The sequence below is a fragment of the Dermochelys coriacea genome, chromosome 9 (genome assembly GCF_009764565.3).
Source record: "Dermochelys coriacea isolate rDerCor1 chromosome 9, rDerCor1.pri.v4, whole genome shotgun sequence".
NCBI classification, from domain to species: Eukaryota; Metazoa; Chordata; order Testudines; family Dermochelyidae; genus Dermochelys; species Dermochelys coriacea.
This window is the reverse complement of record NC_050076.1, coordinates 55,019,631-55,040,115: the sequence shown is the minus strand read 5'-3', so window position 1 is coordinate 55,040,115 and position 20,485 is coordinate 55,019,631. Positions and strand designations below refer to the sequence as shown.

The window sequence follows — 20,485 nt, the reverse complement described above, 5'->3', positions numbered from 1 at the left end:
ACAAATGTCAAACTAACAGGCCTATAGTTACGCGGATCACTTTTTTTCCCTTTCTTAAAAATAGGAACTATGTTAGCAATTCTCCAATCATATGGTACAACCCCTGAGTTTACAAATTCTTGCTAATGGGCTTGCAATTTTGGGTGCCAATTCCTTTAATATTCTTGGATGAAGATTATCTGGGCCCCCCGATTTAGTCTCATTAAGCTGTTCGAGTTTTGCTTCTACCTCAAATATGGTAATATCTACCTCCATTTCCTCATTCCCATTTGTCATGCTACCATTATCCCTAAAATCCTCATTAGCCTTATTAAAGACTGAGGCAAAGTATTTGTTTAGATATTGGGCCATGCCTAGATTATCCTTAACCTCTACTCCATCCTCCGTGTTTAGCGGTCCCACTTCTTCTTTCTTTGTTTTCTTCTTATCTATATGGCTATAGAACCTTTTACTATTGGTTTTAATTCCCTTTGCAAGGTTCAACTCTACTTGACTTTTTGCCTGTCTCACTTTTATCCCTACATGTTCTGACCTCAATAAGGTAGCTTTCCTTGCTGATCCCTCAGATAGGATACTAGACAAGATGGATCATGGTCTGACCCACTGTGGCAGCTCTTATGAGTCCAGTCCACTGCACAGTGCCCCTTGGTTCCTTGTCCTGTACCTATTGTCTCCGTTGTTCTGTGTTACGTCTGTGATATAAATACAGTTCCAGACTCATTAGCCAATTGTTTAATTAAGTATAACAAAAGCAGTGAATCAAGCCAGTTCCATAGCCTGTCAATGCTCCGCCCTGCAGGAGACCTATGGGAGCCAGCCGAGTTGTGCTGCATAGCCAGCCGGGGACGGGCACTGGCCTTGGAACAAGGGATGTCCTTGGGTCACCTGTGAAGTACAGGCTGTCCCCCAACCAGTGTACATGAGCTCCGGAGAGGGGAGTAGCCAGTGCTGTTCACTATGAGAACATGCTCTCTGACTCACTACACACAACATTCACTACATGCTGACATGGGGACTCTGCGGGGGGAAGATGAAGGACCTCCTGTGTCTAAACTGGTAAAACCGTGTTTCGTACAGCAATTAGCCCCAAGGTAATAGAAATAACAGTAAAGAAGAATGGTTACACAAGATCCCTGAGGATGGATCCTCCACCTCCCCGCACCTCGTGCAGGCCTGCACCCCTGTGCCGAACACTCCCACCACAGCTCTGGTTGCACTTTTCAGCCACTTTACGCTGATGGGCAAGACTCCCCCCGCTGGGCTCTCAGAACCTTTGGAACCAGCTTCCGGAGCCGCAGTGCCAAGGGCTGTAAAGCTGCCCTAACAGGCCATCCCTGATGATGTGGCAGCCCCCTGGAGTCTGTCATAAGAGACACAATTTAGAGCACCTCAGGAACCAGGGGAATGCAAAGTTGATGATCAGCCCCATTCGCCATCCATCACCCCCTCTCAGGTCCTGCGCTGACCAGAGCTTGGCCAGACCTGAGCTGTAGGAGACCTTGTATGTATCTGAGGTTCTAGACAGCTTTGATTTCCCTCTCGTCTGCACTTTCCCCTCCCCGCTACACAGCATTTTTTGCAGTACATCACACTTTGGAGCTGATTCTGGCTCCCTGCCCTGCATTTCTGCCTTCCTGAATGGTAGCCCACATCCGCGCTGGGTAGCAGCGGAGAAGCATCTGCCATTCCAGCACCAAGTATGGGCACACGGACATTGGGATGGAAAGCATGACTCACTTGTGATGTCATAGACAACCACAGCCACTGTGGAGTCACGAATGTAGCTGGGGATCAGGCTTCGGAACCTCTCCTGGCCTGCCGTGTCCCAGAGCTGCAATCGGACCTGCCAGGGGGCAGATGAGAGACAAACAATTAGCAGGAGAAACAAGAAGAAAGGAGGATTTGGGTGGTGAAGGCAGAAGGGAAGAACAGGAGAGGTGATTAGGGTGGAGTTTTCTAAAGAGCCCAAGGGAGATTGGTGCCAATGAGACTCAGGCTGCTAACTTCCACAGATTGTGTTGAAACTCCCAGCCTCGGACAACAGTTTTATGACTCTCTCTTCATCTATCTTTAACATTCCCTTTGGCATTCCATTTAGAAATATTGCAGTCCTCATTTACTGTCCTAGTCTGTTGGGAGGTGTTGCTGGGTGCTGTTAAGTGGCTGCCATGTTCCATCCCAGAAGGAGGTACATTTCAGGTGTGGGTGAAGTCCAAACTTCGTTAAATTGTTTGGGGCGATGAAAGGGAATGGTATAGAAATAGGAGCCGTTACAGGAGTGTGAATAGAGGCACACGGGATTTTTCGATTTGCTGGCAATTTTGGGGGAAAAATTAGTTTCAAGTTGACCTGATAATGCATTTTTCAAAATTTTGGCAAATCGAAAAGTTAAAAAAAAGAAATGCTTGTTATAGGTTGAACAAAATATCAAGCATTCTTTAAAACATCTTTAAAATAAAACATCGAAGGACATTTCATAGCAAGGTCATTTTGAATAAAAAAATCAAATAGTTTCATTTCAAAACCTTCTAACCAAAATGTTTGGTCTTTTTCAGGTTTTTGGGCTGGGGGGAGGGTTTTGACACAAACTAGTTGGCAGAAATGACACAAATCTGCTAAATGTTTCAATGTCTCCAAATCTGCTTTTTTTTTTCCAGCTGAAAATTTTCCACCCAGCTCTCCCCAGCTGGCAAAGCAGTGAGAGGGAGCCCAGGACTGAAGGAACATAGAGGTGGAATAACTATATATGTTTCAGTGCTAGATTGACAGCCCTGGCAAGTGAAGTTCTCCTTTTCCCCACAGAGCCGTTACAGCCCAGGCAGTGGCAGCGCAAGCCTCCCCACACTATCCTAGCTGTGTGCCTCCAACCTACTCGGGAAGGACATGCCCTACGGCTCAAAGAGGAATTCAGTCTCCCTGCCTCTGAAGTTCGTTGCCCTAGCAGCAAAGGCCATGTCTACACAGCCTGCGCCAGTGAACCTCCCAGCCTGGGTCGACAGATTCAGGCCCTTGCTACAAATGGTTGTGTGGACATAGCAGATTGGGCCGGACCTTGGCAGGGGTTAGCCCAAGATCCAGCTTGAGCCACAACTTCAAAGCACTGTCTCCACAGGTAGGTTAAGCAAGGTAACATAAGGCTTGCAGACCTGAGTCTGTCAACCAAGACTGGGAGGCTTGCTGTTGTGGGCTGTGTAGACATAGCCAAAGAGATCAACTAGTGCCAGTCATGGGGGTGGTTTGGAGAATATGAACATCGGTCCACTGGGAACTGGAGTGAAGCCACCAACTCTGGTCACCCAGGCCAAACAGATCACAGCCAACCTGGGATGGATTTCTACTGGCACACAAAAGGCTCCATAGCCAATTAATAATCCAATAACTAATCTAGGCTGAGACTTCCAAAAAGAATTTAAGGGAGTCAGGCACCACATTCCCCACTGAACATCAGCTCCCTTGGGCCCCATTGAAAATTCCAGTCCCTGGCTCCTGTGGAACAACTCCTCTGGCCAAAGGAAAATGCGGCTGTAGGGGGAATCCCAGGTCACAGCTGGCATCCAATTGTCGAGAAGTGAGATGGAGGCTGAACACAAAAAGGCTGATTCTCCTTGGCCAGGGGTGGAATCCGCTGGTGAAAGGACACATATGAAAACCTGAACCCAAAAGAGGTGCAAACTGGGAATTAAGTGTGTGTACTGAGTAAATAGTTGCCTATCACCCCTGGGAACCTGATTTCAAATCTTAGATTCACTCGAAGACATGAGTTTGGTGGGACTCAGCCTAGTCCCTATTTGTTCAGCTCCCCTACCCCCAACATCCAATGATTCTCAGACCTTGCTCAGGCCTAGTATTACAGGTCATGACCTTGGTGCATTGGCAGAGCTGTGTTAGGGGAGCTTGTTCAGTGCCAACTTGAATTCTAGTGACTCAGTGCTGTGAGGTTAGTCCCTCACGTTCATGAGCACTGCGTCGACCCACACCATTTCAAAGGCCTAAGACTATGATGTTTTTAAAGAATTGTGGGAGCTGAATTGTCTTCACCCTCCAGCTCTTGGGTCGGTGACAAATTCCCTTTGAAGGAATTTAGCCATGCCTTCCTGTAGTTACTCCTCCACTCTGACTGCGACTGAGCAGTGGATTTCATCCGAATGACTGGAGTGCCATTTGAAGTAGAACCAGCCCATTTAACCCAAGACAGATGTCTCTGAGTGCATTAACACTGCAACAATAGCGAGAGGCTGTTTATGGATGAAGCTCTGGCATCTTTTTCATTACATTTCACTTCCATTTCTCCCATTCCCTTGTACAAAATTTCCCCCCAAGATCAATAAATAAAAAACTTGAAACAGATTTCCTTCCAGTGCCATTTTCTGTAAGAGCTGTGAGCTGGCAGAATACAGGGGATGGCTGTCCCATGGGGATAAACTCTTGCCTTTGTCCAACAAAACTGAAGAGCCAGGGCATTTCTTCCCATTTCCTTGGGGCTCAACCATGCCTTGAAAGCACTGATCTGCACTAGAAGCAGGGCAGTCGTCCCACCCCACAGGTTGCTCAGGGAAGCACTGCACATGCCCCTCCCCAGCACAACCTTTCCCCTTCCCCAGCCCATTTGGGGTGAGTTGTGGTGCTAGCTACACGTGGTCATTGCTCTCCAGGGGCGGAAGGGCCTGCATGGGAGTTAGAAGAGAGCGTGGCCTATCTGGCCATGGACTGCCCAATCTGATCTTAAAGTACTGACTGGATGGACGGGTGTGGAGGTGCATCACCCCAAAGGGAGGGCCAAGAGGGAATGGAGGCCCAATCTCCCTCAGTGCTCCCAGGAACGCACACACTGCCCCATGCCCCTGCCCGGAGCAGCCAGCCAGCGTGGAAAAGAGGAAGCAGGGCCATATAATCCCCCTGTGTGGCAATTTGTACCCCTGGCACCTCATAGAGGGAGCTGCCCTTTCTTCCCCCCATACGAGGGCTGTGATTGTTCCAAACACTTTCATGGGGTGTGGCATGTGTATATGTGTGGCGAGAGAACCCTCTCCACACAAGTTCAGGGCTTCCATGAGATGGAGGGGAGCAGAAGGGCAGAGGAGATGGGGATCTCTAGGCTCTATATGCATGGCTGGGACAGAGTTGGCTGTTGTGCCAAAGTTCCCTCCTTTGGGGTGTTTGGTGTAAGTGTATCAATCAACCAGACTCTTTCAGCACAGTTGTGTGTCTGTAGGTTCCTGATGACTTGGATGGCCTAGGGCTTTGGTACTTTGAGGTCAGTTCTTGGTGGAAATGTCCAATCTTCATCCCAACCCAACTCTCCCTCTCTGCTCAAGGGAGGCAACAACTGTCATTCTGGTATGCAGCTATCCTTGAACCCCTCTACCAGTGAGGTGACCTCCTGCATGGGATGGAGGAGGTCAGCAGCGAAGCCACATGGGGGAAGTACTGTGCATGGAGGCAGGGAAGGGGATTTCAGTCCCCTTAAGTACCCAAACTGTGGATGAAGCTATCTGTGAAAGTCAATAATTGGCAGCATGAGGCGAAAGAGAGGGGTCCAGCTGGGGTATTTGCTGGGGTAGGTTTGGACAGCATAGTAGGGAATATAGCTAGTGGCTCCCTCTTCCAAAGGGTCTGCACAGAACTTCTTTTGGCATAGTCAGCGATTCAGCAGCATCTGCCACTTACTGTCCGATCTTCCAAGTACATGGTTTTTGATAAGAAGTCGATTCCGATTGTTGCCTGTAAGAGAGGGAGACAGGAAATGAGAGAACATAAGAACAGCCATACTGGGTCAGACCAAAGGTCCATCTAGCCCAGTATCCTGTCTTCCAACAGTATCCAATGCCAGGAGCCCCAGAGGGAATGAACAGAACAGGTAATCATCAAGTGATCCATCCCCTGTTGCCCATTCCCAGCTTCTGGCAAACAGAGGCTAGGGACACTATTCCTGCCCATCCTGGCTAATAGCCATTGATGGACCTATCTTCCATGAACTGATCTAGTTCTTTTTTGAACCCTGTTATAGTCTTGGCCTTCACAACATCCTCTGGCAAGGAGTTCTACAGGTTAACCATGTGTTGTGTGAAAAAATACTTCCTTTTGTTTGCTTTCAACCTGCTCCCTAATAATTTAATTTGGTGACCCCTAGTTCTTGTGTTATGAGAAGGAGTAAATAACACTTCCTTATTTACCTTCTCCACACCAGTCATGATTTTATAGCCCTCTATCATATTCCCCCTTAAATTGTCTCTTTTCCAAGCTGAAAAGTCCCAGTCCCAGAACACATGGAAGCTGTTCTATACCCCTAATCATTTTTGTTGCCCTTTTCTGAACCTTTTCCAATTCCAATACATCTTTTTTGAGATGGGGCAACTACATCTGCACACAGTATTCAAGATGTAGGCATGCCATAGATTTATATAGAGGCAATATGATATTTTTTCTCTTATTATCTATCTCTTTCTTAATGATTCCCCACATTTTGTTTGCTTTTTTTGACTGCCGCTGCACACTGAGTGGATGTTTTCAGAGAACTATCCACAATGACTCCAAGCTCTCTTTGTGACGGGTTGGATCACAGAAAACCGCTTGGAAACTGATGTGCTGAGACTACCTCTGAGCCCGTTTTCCCTGGCAGCTTGGGACTTCAGTGCCCTGCCCGGTTTGAGCCAGACACGCTAACCTGCTACAAACTCAGCCTCAGGTCTGAACCACGTCCCTCAAAAGCTGCAGGATAAACTGAAAACAGCTTAAGAAGTGTTTCTATCTCTAGCACTCAAGTACTCAGCTCCCAATGGGGTCCAAACCCCAAATGAATCCGTTTAACCCTGTATAAAGCTTATACTCATAAATTGTTCACCCTCTATAACACTGATAGAGAGAGATGCACAGCTGTTTGCCCATTCCCCCCCCCCCGCCCCGTATTAATACATACTCTGGATTAATTAATAAGTAAAAAGTGAATTTATTAAATCCAAAAAGTAGGATTTAAGTGGTTCCAAGTAATAACAGACAGAACAAAGTGAATTACCAAGCAAAATTAAATAAAACACACAAGTCTAAGTCTAATACAGTAATAAAACTGAATACAGGTAAATCTCACTCTCAGAGATGTTTCAATAAGTTTCTTTCTCAGACTGGACACCTTCCTAGTCTGGGCACAATCCTTTCCCCTAGTACAGCCCTTGTTCCAGCTCAGGTGGTAACTAGGGGATCTCTCATGACTTCAGCCCCCTTTTTTCTGTTCCACCCCCTTATAAAGCTTTTGCACAAGGTGGCAATCCTTTGTCCCTCTCTGGGTTCCCACCCCTCCTTCTAAATGGAAAAGCACCAGGTTAAAGATGGATTCCAGTTCAGATGACATGATCACATGTCACTGTAAGGTTTCAGAGTAGCAGTCGTGTTAGTTTGTATTTGCAAAAAGAAAAGGAGTACTTGTGGCACCTTAGAGACTAATAAACAGCTTATGCTCAAATAAATTTGTTAGTCTCCAAGATGTCACTGTAAGACTCCAAGCCCTCATTCCTCCCAGCCTGACTCACAGGAAGGCCTGCAAGCAAACAGAGCCATCCACAGTCAATTGTCTTGGTTGATGGGAACTATCAAGATTCTAATCCACCATTAATGGCCCACACTTTGCATAACTACAATAGGACCTCAGGGTTATATTTCATATTTCTAGTTTCAGATACAAGAGTGATACATTTATACAAATAGGATGACCACACTCAGTAGATTATAAACTTTGTAATGATAATTTACAAGAGGCCTTTTGCATGAAGCATATTCTATTTAAAATATATTCACACTTATTAGCATATTTTCATAAAATCATATAGAGTGCAAAGTCACACTCTTTCTTGAGTGGTAACAGCTAATGTAGACACCATCATTTTATATGTACAGTTGGGATTATATTTTTCAATGTACATTACTCTGCATTTACCAATATTGAATTTCATCTGCCATTTTGTTGCCCAGTCACCTAGTTTTCTGAGATCACTTTATAAGTCTTCACAGTCTGCTTTGAACTTAACTATCATGAGTAGTTTTGTATCATCTGCAAATTTTGCCACCTCACTGTTTACCCCTTTTTCCAGATCATTTATGAATATGTTAAATAGAACTGGTCATACTGGGTTGCATTAGTAGGAGCATTGCCAACAGATTGAGGGAAGTGATTATTCTCTTCCATTCAGCACTGGTGTGGCCACATCTGGAGTATTGCGTCCAGTTTGGGGCACCCCACTTCAGAAAGGATGTGGACAAATTGGAGAGAGTGCAGTGGAGGGTAACGAAAATGATCAGGGGCTGGGGCACATGACTTGTGAGGAGAGGCTGAGAGAACTGGGCTTGTTTAGTCTGTAGAAGAGAAGAGTAAGGGGTTCCAACTATCTGAAGGGGGGTTCCAAAGAGGATGGAGCTTGGCTGTTCCCAGTGGTGGCAGATGACAGAACAAGGAGCAATGGTCTCAAGTTGCTGTGGGGGAGGTCTAGGTTGGATATTCGGAAACACTATTTCACTAGGAGGGTGGTGAAGCACTGGAATGGGTTACCTAGGGAGACTGTGGAATCTCCATTCATAGAGGTTTTTAAGGCCCAGCTTGACAAAGCCCTGGCTGGGATGATTTAGTTAGTGTTGGTTCTGCTTTGAGCAGGGGATTGGACTATATGACCTCCTGAGATCTCTTCCAACCCTAATCTTCTATGATTTTATGGTCCCAGTACATAGGAGTCACCATTGTTTACCTCTCTCCATTCTGAAAACTGACCATTTATTACTGTTCTTTGTTTCCTGTCTTTTAACCAGTTACCAATCCATGAGAGAGCCTTTCCTCTTATCCATGACAGCCTACTTTGCTTAAAAGCCTTTGGTAAGGGACCTTGTCAAAGGCTTTCTGAAAATCTAAGTACAGTATATACACTGGATCTCCATTGTCCACATGCTTGTTGATGCCCTCAAAGAATTCTAGTAGATTTATGAGGTATGGTTTCCCTTTACAAAAACCATGTTGACTCTTCCCCAACAAATTATATTCATCTGTGTATCTGACAATTTTGTTCTTTACTATAGTTTCAACCAGTTTGCCCAGTACTGAAGTCAGGCTTACTGGCCTGTAATTGCTGGGGTCACCTCTGGCTCTTTTTAAAAATTGGTGTCACATTAGCTATCCTCCAGTCATTTGGTACAGAAGCTGATTTAAATGATTGGTTACAAACTACAGTTAGTAGTTCTGCAATTTCACATTTAAGTTTCTTCAGAACTCTTGAGTAAATACCATCTGGTCCTGGTGATTTATTACTATTTAGTTTATCAATTTGTTCCAAAACCTCCTCTAATGACACCTCAATCTGGGACAGTTCCTCAGATTTGTCACCTAAAAAGAATGACTCAGGTTTGGGAATCTCCCTCACATCCTCATTCGTGAAGACTGATGCAAAGAATTCATTTAGTTTCTCTGAAGTGGCCATATTGTCCTTGATAGCTCCTTCAGCATCTCGATTGTCCAGGGGCCTCACTGGTTGTTTAGCAAGCTTTCTGCTTCTGATGTACTTAACAAAAACATTTTTTGCTATTACTTTTTGAGTCTTTGGCTAGTTGTTCCTCAAATTCTTTTTTGGCCTTCCTAATTATATTTTTACAGTTCATTTGCCAGTGTTTATGTTCCTTTCTATTTTCCTCACTAGGATTTAACTTTCACTTTTGGCACTGTACCTTTTAATTTCTGTTTAACTAACTTCCTCATTTTTGTGTAGTCCCCCTTTCTGAAATTAAATGCTACGGTGTTGGGCTGCTGTGATGTTTTCCCTGTCACAGGGATGTTAAATTTAATTACATTATGGTCACTATTACCATATTCACCTCTTGGACCCAATCCTGTGCTTCACTTAGGACTAATTCAAGAATTGCCTCTCCTTTGTGGGTTCCAGGACTAGCTGCTCCAAGAAGCAGTCATTTAAGGTGTCAAGAAACTTTATCTCTGCATCCCATCCTGAGGTGACAGGTACCCAGTCAATATGGGGATAGTTGAAATCCCCCATGTGATTCAGTTTTTTATTTTTATAGCCTCTCTAATCTCCCTGAGCATAGTCACTATCACCATCCTGGTCAGTTGGTCAGTAATATATCCCTACTGCTATATTCTTATTATTAGAGCATGGAAATACTATCAACAGAGATTCTGTGGAACAGTTCGGTTCATTTAAGATTTTTAGTTCATTTGATTCTACGCTTTCGTTCACATATAGTGGCACTTCCCCACCAGCATGACCTGTTCTGTCCTTCCAATATATTTTGTACCCTGGTATTACTGTGTCCCATTGATTATCCTCATTCCACCAAGTTTCTGTGATGCCTATAATATCAATATCCTCATTTAAAACGAGGCACTCTAGTTCACCCATCTTATTATTTAGACTTCTAGCATTTGTAAATAAGCACTTTAAAAAGTTTTCACTTTTTAGCTATCTGTCATTATATGATGTAATTGAAGGGGACTCTTTCATCTGACTGTTTCTCATCAGAGGTCACTATGGGGCAAAGTCAAACCAGTCAAACTTTAAATTACAGTATGTGCAGCAAAAGGGATTCTTGCATCAGGTCTTGCTTGAGCTAGGCAGTAAGTATTCAGCAACCCTCCCAATTCCCCCACCTCTTTGCCATTTGCCTCCTTCCCCATGCCCAGCCAATGAACTGCAGAGTACAGCTGGGTGGGAAAGTTTTCCTGTCCTACCAAAGTTTTGTGATTTCAATTTTTTCCCCCAATTTCAAATCAGGACAAAAAGGTGAAACCTTGAAATTTTTTGGAATTGGAAGTGAGCTGTAGCTCACGAAAGCTTATGCTCTAATAAATTTTTTAGTCTCTAAGGTGCCACGGGTACTCCTTTACTTCTTGAAATTTTTCAGAAACGGAAAAGCTGTTTTTTTTTCTGTTTGGGTCAATTAAAATGTTTTGTTTACATTTTTATCAGTTTTAAGTTTCCTCTACTTAGCTTACATTTCAAAATAAAAAGTCATTTTGAAAACCGGAAAACAGATTTTTTTTCATCAATTTCTAAACTTCTCAAATGCTTTGAGTCAAGAAATTCACTGAAAAAGACCCTTTCCCTGTGAAGTTTTGGTTTTGATGAATTGGCATTTTCTGACAAAAAAAATATTTAGTTGAAATATTCCCAACCAACTCTATTGCAGAACCATAGTGATAGATAGGTTGCAAACTCTGTCCTGTTTCTGGAATAGGTGTCTTTACATGTCACAGCATGGGAATAACAACAATTCCTGGAACATTATGGAGTGATGGAGTTGTCAGGAGGGTATATCAAAAAATCTAGTCTCCGAACCTACTATTGATAAAGTGTGGGCAGGCTGGTGAGCCTGACTGGTACCTCATTGAAGTCACTGAATTAAAGCTAGGTTGCAAAATCTAAGTGGCTAAATTAGGCGAGGGATGTCTAAAACGCGTATGTAGGTGTCTAAATACAGAGTTACATTCACAACTGTAGGCCCCCACATTTGAAAATCTGGCTCGAGGTGTATGGCACTAAATAAAGTGGCCTCTACTATGAAGAACTCACTCTGTGAAGGCACAAAAGGACACAGTTCTACACAGAAAACACCCATATGGCAGCATCGCATACATACAGTAGATGGGGAAGGGCGAACAGACAAAATTCCTCTAATTCACTGTTGTGAACTGCACTCTGAGTCTATATCTGGCTGTATAAATGACATAACACTGAATTTAAATCCTGATCACAGAAAGCTCTTTTCTCTTTAAAATACAAATAATTTGATGATAGCCAGGTTCCAATTAGTTTCCTGACCCCGTCTACCAGGTCTGGGCCCACTTCCTTTGACACAAAAGCCTTCCCACCATAACTGTACAAGTGCTGTTGTTGGATTGAAAATGTTCCCATGTGCATAGTTCGTGAATGATGCAAAGCAGGGGCACCAGAACAGAAGGGACTAGGGGGCCATGCCCCCCCCCACTTTTTACTGGTCGTAAGGGCAAGCAATGGGGGGAAGGGGTGGAGAGGAAGGAGCAGGGGACAGGGTCTTCAGGGGAAGAGGAAGCTCAGGAGTGGGGCTTCGGGTGAAAGGTAAGGTGACCAGGTGTCTGGTTTTTGACTAGAATACCCTGTCGAAAAGGGACCCTGGCAAGTCGGGTCAGCACCAGCGCTAAGGCAGGCTAGTCGCTACCTATCCTGGCTGGCACTGCGCTGTTCTCCGGAAGCAGCCAGCAAGTCTGGCTTCTAGGTGGGGGAGCCACGGGGCTCCGCGCGCTGCCCCCTCCCCAAGCACAGGAACTGGCCAATGGGAGCTGAAGGGGGGGGACAGTGCCAATGGGCGGGAGCAATGCCTGAAGCCTCCTGGCCCTCCAACCTAGAACCCGGACCTGCTGGCCACTTCCAGGGTGCCTGCAGCATGGTACCAGGACAGGCAGACAGCCTGCCTTAGCCTCCCTGCTGTGCCAGAGGTAAGCCCCTGTCCCAATGCAAGGCCCTAACCCCCTGCCCCACCCCAAACCCAGAGCACCCTCTTGCACCCCAAACCTCTCATCCCCAGCCCCACCCCAGTGCCCACACCCCCAGCCCAGGGCCCCCACCCCCTCATGCACCGCAACCCCCTTCCTCAACTCACAGCCCTCTCCTGCACTCCAAATCCCTTGGCCCCACCCCCCAGCCTGGAGTCCCCTCCTGCACTGCAAACTTCTCATCCCTAGCTCCACCCCAGTGCCTGGACCCTCAGCCCAGAGCCCTCAACCCCTCCCACACCCCAACCCTCTGCCCTAGCCCAGAGCCCCCTCCCACACCCTGAACCCCTCATTTCTGGCCCCACCCCAGAGCCTGCACCCCCAGCTAGAACCCTCCCCCAGCCCAGTAAAAGTGAGTGAGGGTGGGAGACAGCGAGCCACGGAGGGAGGGGGAATGTACTGAGTGGGGGGCAGGGCCTCGGGGCAGGGGCAGGGCTAGGGTGTTTGCTTTTATGTGACTAGACAGTTGGCAACCCTAGTGAAGGGTTGGTGTGAGGGCAGGGCCTCGGGGGTGGAACTGGACAGGAAGAGGCAGTGGAGCGGGCATGGGAAGAGGTAGAATGGGAGTGGAGTGGGGGTAGGAAGAGGTGGAGTGGGGGCAAGGCCTGGGGATGAGGGGGGTTAAGCACTCTCAGGTAAAGGAGGAAGCTGGTGCTTGTGATTCTGAGCCCCTTCATTGCTCCTCCCCCTTTTAAATGCTTGATAGGGGATGAAGTGGGATTTAAGAGATAAAAGCAATGGAGCCAGTCAAGTGATTAGCTGGATATCTGACCATCCCCTCTCTCCCCCTCAGAGAGGTAAGTAACCTAGTTTCAATGCTCTGAAGCTCAGAGGCACTTAAATATATATCACTTAAGCACTCCTGCTGACTTGAGAACAAAAGGGGTGGGGGTGGAGAGGCAAGGATGGGGATGAGGAGAGCTGGACAAAGCAATTATATCCCTCCAACATGCTGGTGTGGCGGGGAAGGGAGAGAGGGGGTGAGAGAGAAGGCTGGAGAGAGGCAGTGACAAGCCCCAAGAAAGAGGAACATTAGACCGCACCTTGGACACTACTGCTGCTGCGGAGTGCAGAGCACGAGGCATTGGAAGACGGCATGAAAGGACAGGGAACGAGATCAGAGTGATGCACATAGGTCAGAATGAGGACCCAAGTCTGGAGATGCCCAGAGGGCACGTTAGGTGGCAATGCCCATTGCCAGACAGCCCCGAGTACCTAGCAGGCTGGTGCCGCACAGTGCAGTCCCCTTAATGGAGAGGTGAGAGAATGGTTAAGGGATCATTCCTGTGGCTGGAGGCTCTTAGGACGTGGAACACGTTACGCTGGGGGATGGGCACCTCGACTTAATGAACTGCTTTTAAAACTAGGCATCCTGCAGAGCATGACAAATGGGAGTCACGTGAGCAGAACTACCTCAGTTCTGGTGGAACAGTGAAGCAGGCCAACAGGAACCTATGCATTAAGGATTGTGGGTAGGTTGCCCCTCACCCACACACTTCAAATGGAGTGGTCAGCCCATTTCTCTAGTGTTTGGAGACGTTGGAATGGACTGTGCCTAATCTCTTCCCTGGCAGTCATCCTATTTTGGGGACAAGTTGGGGAGTGCCATTTATCAGGAGGCAGATTCAGTTGACTCACTAGAAGGCTGCAGTGGTCCCATCCTAGATAGAAATGTAGGGCTGGAAGGGGCCTCAAGAGGTCATCTGGTCCCTCCCCCCAGGCTGAGGCAGGACTAAGGATATCTCCCTGACAGGTGATAACTATGGCTGCAACCAGCCTCCATCACAGAACCCCACTTTAGCACATCTGTAGTTTTTGGTTTGAAAATTCAGGCCCTTAGAATGGGAAACACTCATGCAACCCTAAACAATGTGGCTGTCATGATTTATGCCCTCCCCAACCATGATTATACCTCCTCATATAGATGAGCCAGTCCAGGAGAGCATGAGTCCTGTAAGCCAGTATAAATAGTTTTACACTGGATGCTTTCCTTTGGAAGAAATCAAAATGAATTGTGATATATTTATGCACAAATACAGAATGGGGGAGAACTGGCTTGGCAGCAGCACTGCTGAGAAGGATCTGGGAGTTGTGGTGGATCACAACCTTGAAATGAGTCAACACTGTGATACTGCTGCAAAAAAAGCAAATGCAATTTTAAGTTGCATTAACGGAGGCATAGCATGCAAATCATGGGAGGTGACAGTACTGCTCTACTCGGTGCTGGTTAGGCCTCAGTTGGAGTACTGTTTCCAATTTTGGTCACCACTGCATAGAAAGGATGTAAAGAAACTGGAAAGGATCCAGAGGCGAGCAACAAAGATGATTAAAGGGATGGAATGCAAGGAATACGGGCAAAGTCTGAAGGAACGGGGTATGTTTAGTTTGGAAAAGAGGTGATTGCCGGGGGACATGATAGCGGTCATCAAATACTCCAAAAGCTGCCATAAAAAAGATAGAGAAAAGTTGTTCTCTCTTGCCACAGAGGGCCGTACAAGATGCAATGGGTTCAAACTACAGCACAGCAGATTTAGACTGAATCTCAGGAAAACTTCCTAAGTGTAAGAACAGTAGGGCAATGGAACAGATGACTAGGGAGGCTGTGGAAGCTCCTTCACTGGAGGTTTTCAAAAGGAGGCTGGATAGCCACCTGTCTTGGATGGTTTTGACCCAACAAATCCTGAATCTTGGCAGGGAGTTAGACTAGATGATCCTTGCAGTCCCTTCTAACCCTATGTGTCTATGATCAGAGTGCTTCTCACAGCACTCAGCAAACTGTCCCCACAAGCCATGTGTTAGCAGCTGTAAATGGACTGGTGCTAGGTCTGTTGGGTTGGGCCATTTTGTCATAGCACTCCCCCTCTGAGAATCAAGTTGGACACCCAAATATCACTAGCTGATTTTGAAAAGGGAGGCCTTCCTGTGTTTGTTAGTATAAGTGAATGTGATTTATCAGCTGGCATTAAAGAGAACTGGCACCCATGTGGCCAGCCCTGCTTTGAGAACTGCTGTCACCAATAGAAACAGGTCAGTTAACATGAACGGTGTCTGCTGTTCAGACTGAGCATAAGAGTTCGCAACCACAGAAATGCAAGCTCTCGTATGACAAGTACAAGACTGAATGAGAAGTCCAGATCCATCAGTTCAGGCCTGGCTGCAGCAGCTGTAATTGTTTTAGCGCAAGGCACCAAAAAAGAAACAGAAGAATAGTGTGTGAAATGGGGAACTTTAGGAAATTTGACCATTTGCTAAACCTTAGAGAAAATGTTCCCTCCCCTTGTCCTACATTCTGATGGCCATGTCTCTCCGATCACCTATTACAGGGATGCAGGATGTGAATAGTATGGGGCTGCAGCCAGCCAATCACGGATGCTGGCATTTAGAAAGGAGCCTAAGGGCTTATCTACATGGGGACACTCAGGAAAGTTAATCTAAAGTAACTGTCCAAGTTGATTAGTTGAACCTCATTAAACCCCAGTATGAACACTCTAATTCAGAATTAAAGTGGCCTGAAGTTGATTTAGCTTAATTCACTTCCAAAGTGAACTAAACTAAATCGAATTAAGGCCTCTTTAATTCTGAATCAGAGCACCCACCCAGGGGTTTAATGTGGTTTTACAAATCCACTATCAATTCACATGGTTCATCAATTTGGATAAACTTATCTGCGTGTCCCTGTGTAGACAAGACCTATGAGTACCTAACTCCCTTAGATGCCTTTGGAAAGTCCCAACCAGAGTTTCTGAGTATTGCCTCAGCTGTCTGACTTGAAGAAGGGAAGAGCAGTGAAGCACCTTCCTACCTTCCCTTATTGTCATTTCCTTTGAAATTCCCTATTTCGAATGAAAGGGCATCTCCGACAGAGACCATAGTCCAGTGAGGACTGGGCACTGCCCCGTGGGTCCTTCCAAAGTTCATTCCTTGCTCCAATAGTGGGGAAGAAACGTTGTTTTGGGGGTGCTGATTCAGCAGACAGTCCAGCTGGTGGAGCAGCAGCAACTGCACCGAAATGATTTTGCAAAACAGCCCAGAAACACATTTTCACAGGCAATCAGAGCAGAAGGTGACTTACCTTTACAACTGCTGCTGGTTTGCAGAGTGGGGCTGGTAAGATGGACCCCACCAGTGGAAGGCAGTTAGTCCATCTTCACTGGTCAGTCCCAGTTCCTCTAAAATTTGCTGGGATTGGCTGATAGGTCACGAGGAAACAGGCCACCTTCTACTTTCCCTGTGTTTAGCAGCGGGTCGGGTAGCAGCAGGCTCCATCTTTCTTGCTAGGACAGGATTATGAATGGGGCACCAGGGTCTGTTGCTGATGCCAGTCTGAGGGGGATCCTCTTGGACTTTGCACAGCGCAGGCAGAGTCTCCTAGGTGTGAGGGTGATATTACCGCTGGTATTTCAGCAGTGCCATGAGGCCGCAATCAGGGTCAAGGGCCCCACAAATGCGTGGTGAGAGACAGTTTCTGCCCCCAACGCTTCCAGGCTAAGATGAAGACAGAACATAACAAGTGGGTTCAACACACAATGAGAACGGAGGAGGAGGAGGGACTTCAATGGGAGTTAGGCACCTAAATGCATGTGAGGATCTGGGGCAGAGTCACATGCAACTGGATTTCTTTTAGTTCTTCTTTTTCTCTTATTATAAGTTCCGCTGCCTAGTTCCTTTCATAGAATCATAGAAGATTAGGGTTGGAAGGGACCTCAGGAGGTCATCTAGTCCAACCCCCTGCTCAAAGCAGGACTAATCCCCAACTTTCCTTGTATTTTGCCTTTGATTTGTTTCAATAGCAGTAAATCTCCACTCTTGCCTGCTTATTGACAATTTTATTCCACTGGGTAACAAGGGAAAGTCACGTATTCAAATGTCCATATTTCAGCATTAGCCCATGCTCCATTCCCCTTGTCCAGGTTGTAGGCCACACACTGCCTCCCAGTCATCACAACTGGCTCTTTCTTGGGAAGGTGTTTGTGTTGGGGGGGGGAAGGCTTCTCCTCCTGCAGCCTTTCCCTCCCCCTGCCTTCAGATTCCCACCCCTCTCCCAGCAAGCAGCCACACAGGGCTCCATCTCCATGTGCTTGGGGAGGGTGAGGGCACTGGGACCCTGCCTCTCCCACTGGTGTCTCTCAGGATGCGCTTGCTGGGACTTCCTGCCCCCTGCTGCTCTCTGAGCCCTTCGTGGTGCACAGGTGCACCCTGGAAAGGAGCTGGGGCTCAACTCCTATGTGCTCGGGCAGGGACGGGGGAGAGGGTGATGATATCATTATTTCACAGGATCACCACTATGGGCATTAATGAATGTGGGGGGTTAGAGCTCATATGCCTGCGGAGGTTGAGAAAGGGGGCCAAAGGCCTTTCCCAGAAAATCAGATATCAACCCACCTTGCGCTTGGATTTAGTGCTTGTGGGGAGGTGTGGGGCTCCTGCATGCAATAGGGGCTGCAGGCCTTGGGTTTACTGATCCTTGGGATCCTGCCTGTTGTTAAACTTGCAGCCACTTGGATATAAATCAAATGCTTGGGCCCATCACGGGCACTTGCCGCCACTGGCAATGTGGTGAATTGCTGTGGAACTGGTGGGAATGGCTGACCAGCAAACATTACCATCGGCAGCCATCTTGGAGCAGGCAAGAGCATTTTGGAAGTGCTGCGTGCCTTGATAACTGTTATCCTTCCTTTACCCACAGTGCTGTACAGTGTGAAACTGACTGTACTTCTCTCCCTAATTGGGACAGTCAGAAGAGAAGCAGAAGTCACCAAACTATTTAACTCGGGACAGCAGCAATCAAATATTTACCGAGCACAGCTATTGCTTGTGTTTGCAGAATCCAGCATGGCCTTAATGAACATGAGGGAGCCTTTAATGCACGAATTAATACAGCATGCTCAGACTATGCCTCTCTTTTGATGTATTATTTAATTGCTTGTAAAAGGTGAAAGAACTGTTCGTTCACCTCAATCAATTGCAACACTGATTAGATCAGGTGGCCCTGGGATCCCAATATCACTGAGAAAATGGCTGCCAAATGTCACTAGTTCTTTTTCTCTCAATTAAATGGCATAACCTCTTTCAAACTACATGTGAGCATACTGGCTCTTGGCCCCACTGGGAACTCCTTCTAATCTGAGGAGGTGAAGGGTGCCCTCCAGGTCAGGGATTAAGAACAGTCAGCAAAGAAGGGAGGGAAGTGGGGACTCAGCAAATATGGACAGTGACGTCCTGTGATGCACTGTACCTCAAGACAGTGCCCTGTAACTCTCACATTCACTCACCACTTGTATATGGTTCTGATATTTTGTACAAAAAATGCCTTTTAAGGTCATGATCTGATGAAACTCATTGTTCTGTCCAAATATATATATCATTATTGTATATAGAGTTACAAGATTTTGGTATAAAGAAAAGGAGTACTTGTGGCACCTTAGAGACTAACAAATTTATTAGAGCATAAGCTTTCGTGAGCTACAGCTCACTTCATCGGATGCATTTGGTGGAAAAAACAGAGGAGAGATTTATATACACACACAGAGAACATGAAACAATGGGTTTATCATACACACTGTAAGGAGAGTGATCACTTAAGATAAGCCATCACCAGCAGCAGGGGGGGGAAGAGGAAAACCTTTCATGGTGACAAGCAAGGTAGGCTAATTCCAGCAGTTAACAAGAATATCAGAGGAACAGTGGGGGGTGGGGTGGGGGGGAGAAATACCATGGGGAAATAGTTTTACTTTGTGTAATGACTCATCCATTCCCAGTCTCTATTCAAGCCTAAGTTAATTGTATCCAGTTTGCAAATTAATTCCAATTCAGCAGTCTCTCGTTGGAGTCTGTTTTTGAAGCTTTTTTGTTGAAGGATAGCCACTCTTAGGTCTGTAATCGAGTGACCAGAGAGATTGAAGTGTTCTCCGCCTGGTTTTTGAATGTTATAATTCTTGACGTCTGATTTGTGTCCATTCATTCTTTTACGTAGAGACTGTCCAGTTTGGCCAATGTACATGGCAGAGGGGCATTGCTGGCACATGATGGCATATATCACATTGGTAGATGCGCAGGTGAAGGAGCCTCTGATAGTGTGGCTGATGTGATTAGGCCCTATGATGGTATCCCCTGAATAGATATGTGGACAGAGTTGGCAACGGGCTTTGTTGCAAGGACAGGTTCCTGGGTTAGTGGTTCTGTTGTGTGGTGTGTGGTTGCTGGTGAGTATTTGCTTCAGATTGGGGGGCTGTCTGTAAGCAACTTGACTTGAAATCAGACGAAGTTTTTTAACCATCAGAGGAGTGAAGTTTTGGAATAACCTTCCAAGGGAAGCAGTGGGGGCAAAAGATCTATCTGGTTTTAAGATTCTACTCGATAAGTTTATGGAGGAGATGGTATGATGGGATAATGGGATTTTGGTAAGTAATTGATCTTTAAATATTCAGGGTAAATAGGCCAAATCCCCTGAGATGGGATATTAGATGGATGGGATCTGAGTTACTATAGAAAATTCTTTCCTGGGTATCTGGCTGGTGAATCTTGCCCATATGCTCAGGGTTTAGCTGATTGCCATATTTGGGGTCGGGAAGGAATTTTCCTCCAGGGCAGATTGGAGAGGCCCTGGAGGTTTTTTGCCTTCCTCTGTAGCATGGGGCATGGTTGACTTGAGGGAGGCTTCTCTGCTCCTTGAAGTCTTTGAACCATGATTTAAGGACTTCAATAGCTCAGACATGGGTGAGGTTTTTCATAGGAGTGGGTGGGTGAGATTCAGTGGCCTGCGCTGTGCAGGAGGTCGGACTAGATGATCAGAATGGTCCCTTCTGACCTTAGTATCTATGAATCTATAAGCAAGGACTGGCCTGTCTCCCAAGATCTGTGAGAGTGATGGGTCGTTCTTCAGGATAGGTTGTAGATCCTTGATGATGCGTTGGAGAGGTTTTAGTTGGGGGCTGAAGGTGATGGCTAGTGGCGTTCTGTTATTTTCTTTGT

General features: G+C 46.4%; 1 protein-coding gene across 1 annotated transcript in view; it reads right to left on the bottom strand.

Moving 5' to 3' along the window:
• Nucleotides 1-20,485, bottom strand: part of RAB6B (RAB6B, member RAS oncogene family) — a 117,123-nt gene that overhangs the window by 31,015 nt on the left and 65,623 nt on the right. Inside the window, 2 exon segments of the mRNA XM_038417644.2 lie at nucleotides 1,738-1,843; nucleotides 5,668-5,721. Of these exon segments, the coding sequence (XP_038273572.2) occupies nucleotides 1,738-1,843; nucleotides 5,668-5,721 (160 nt within the window).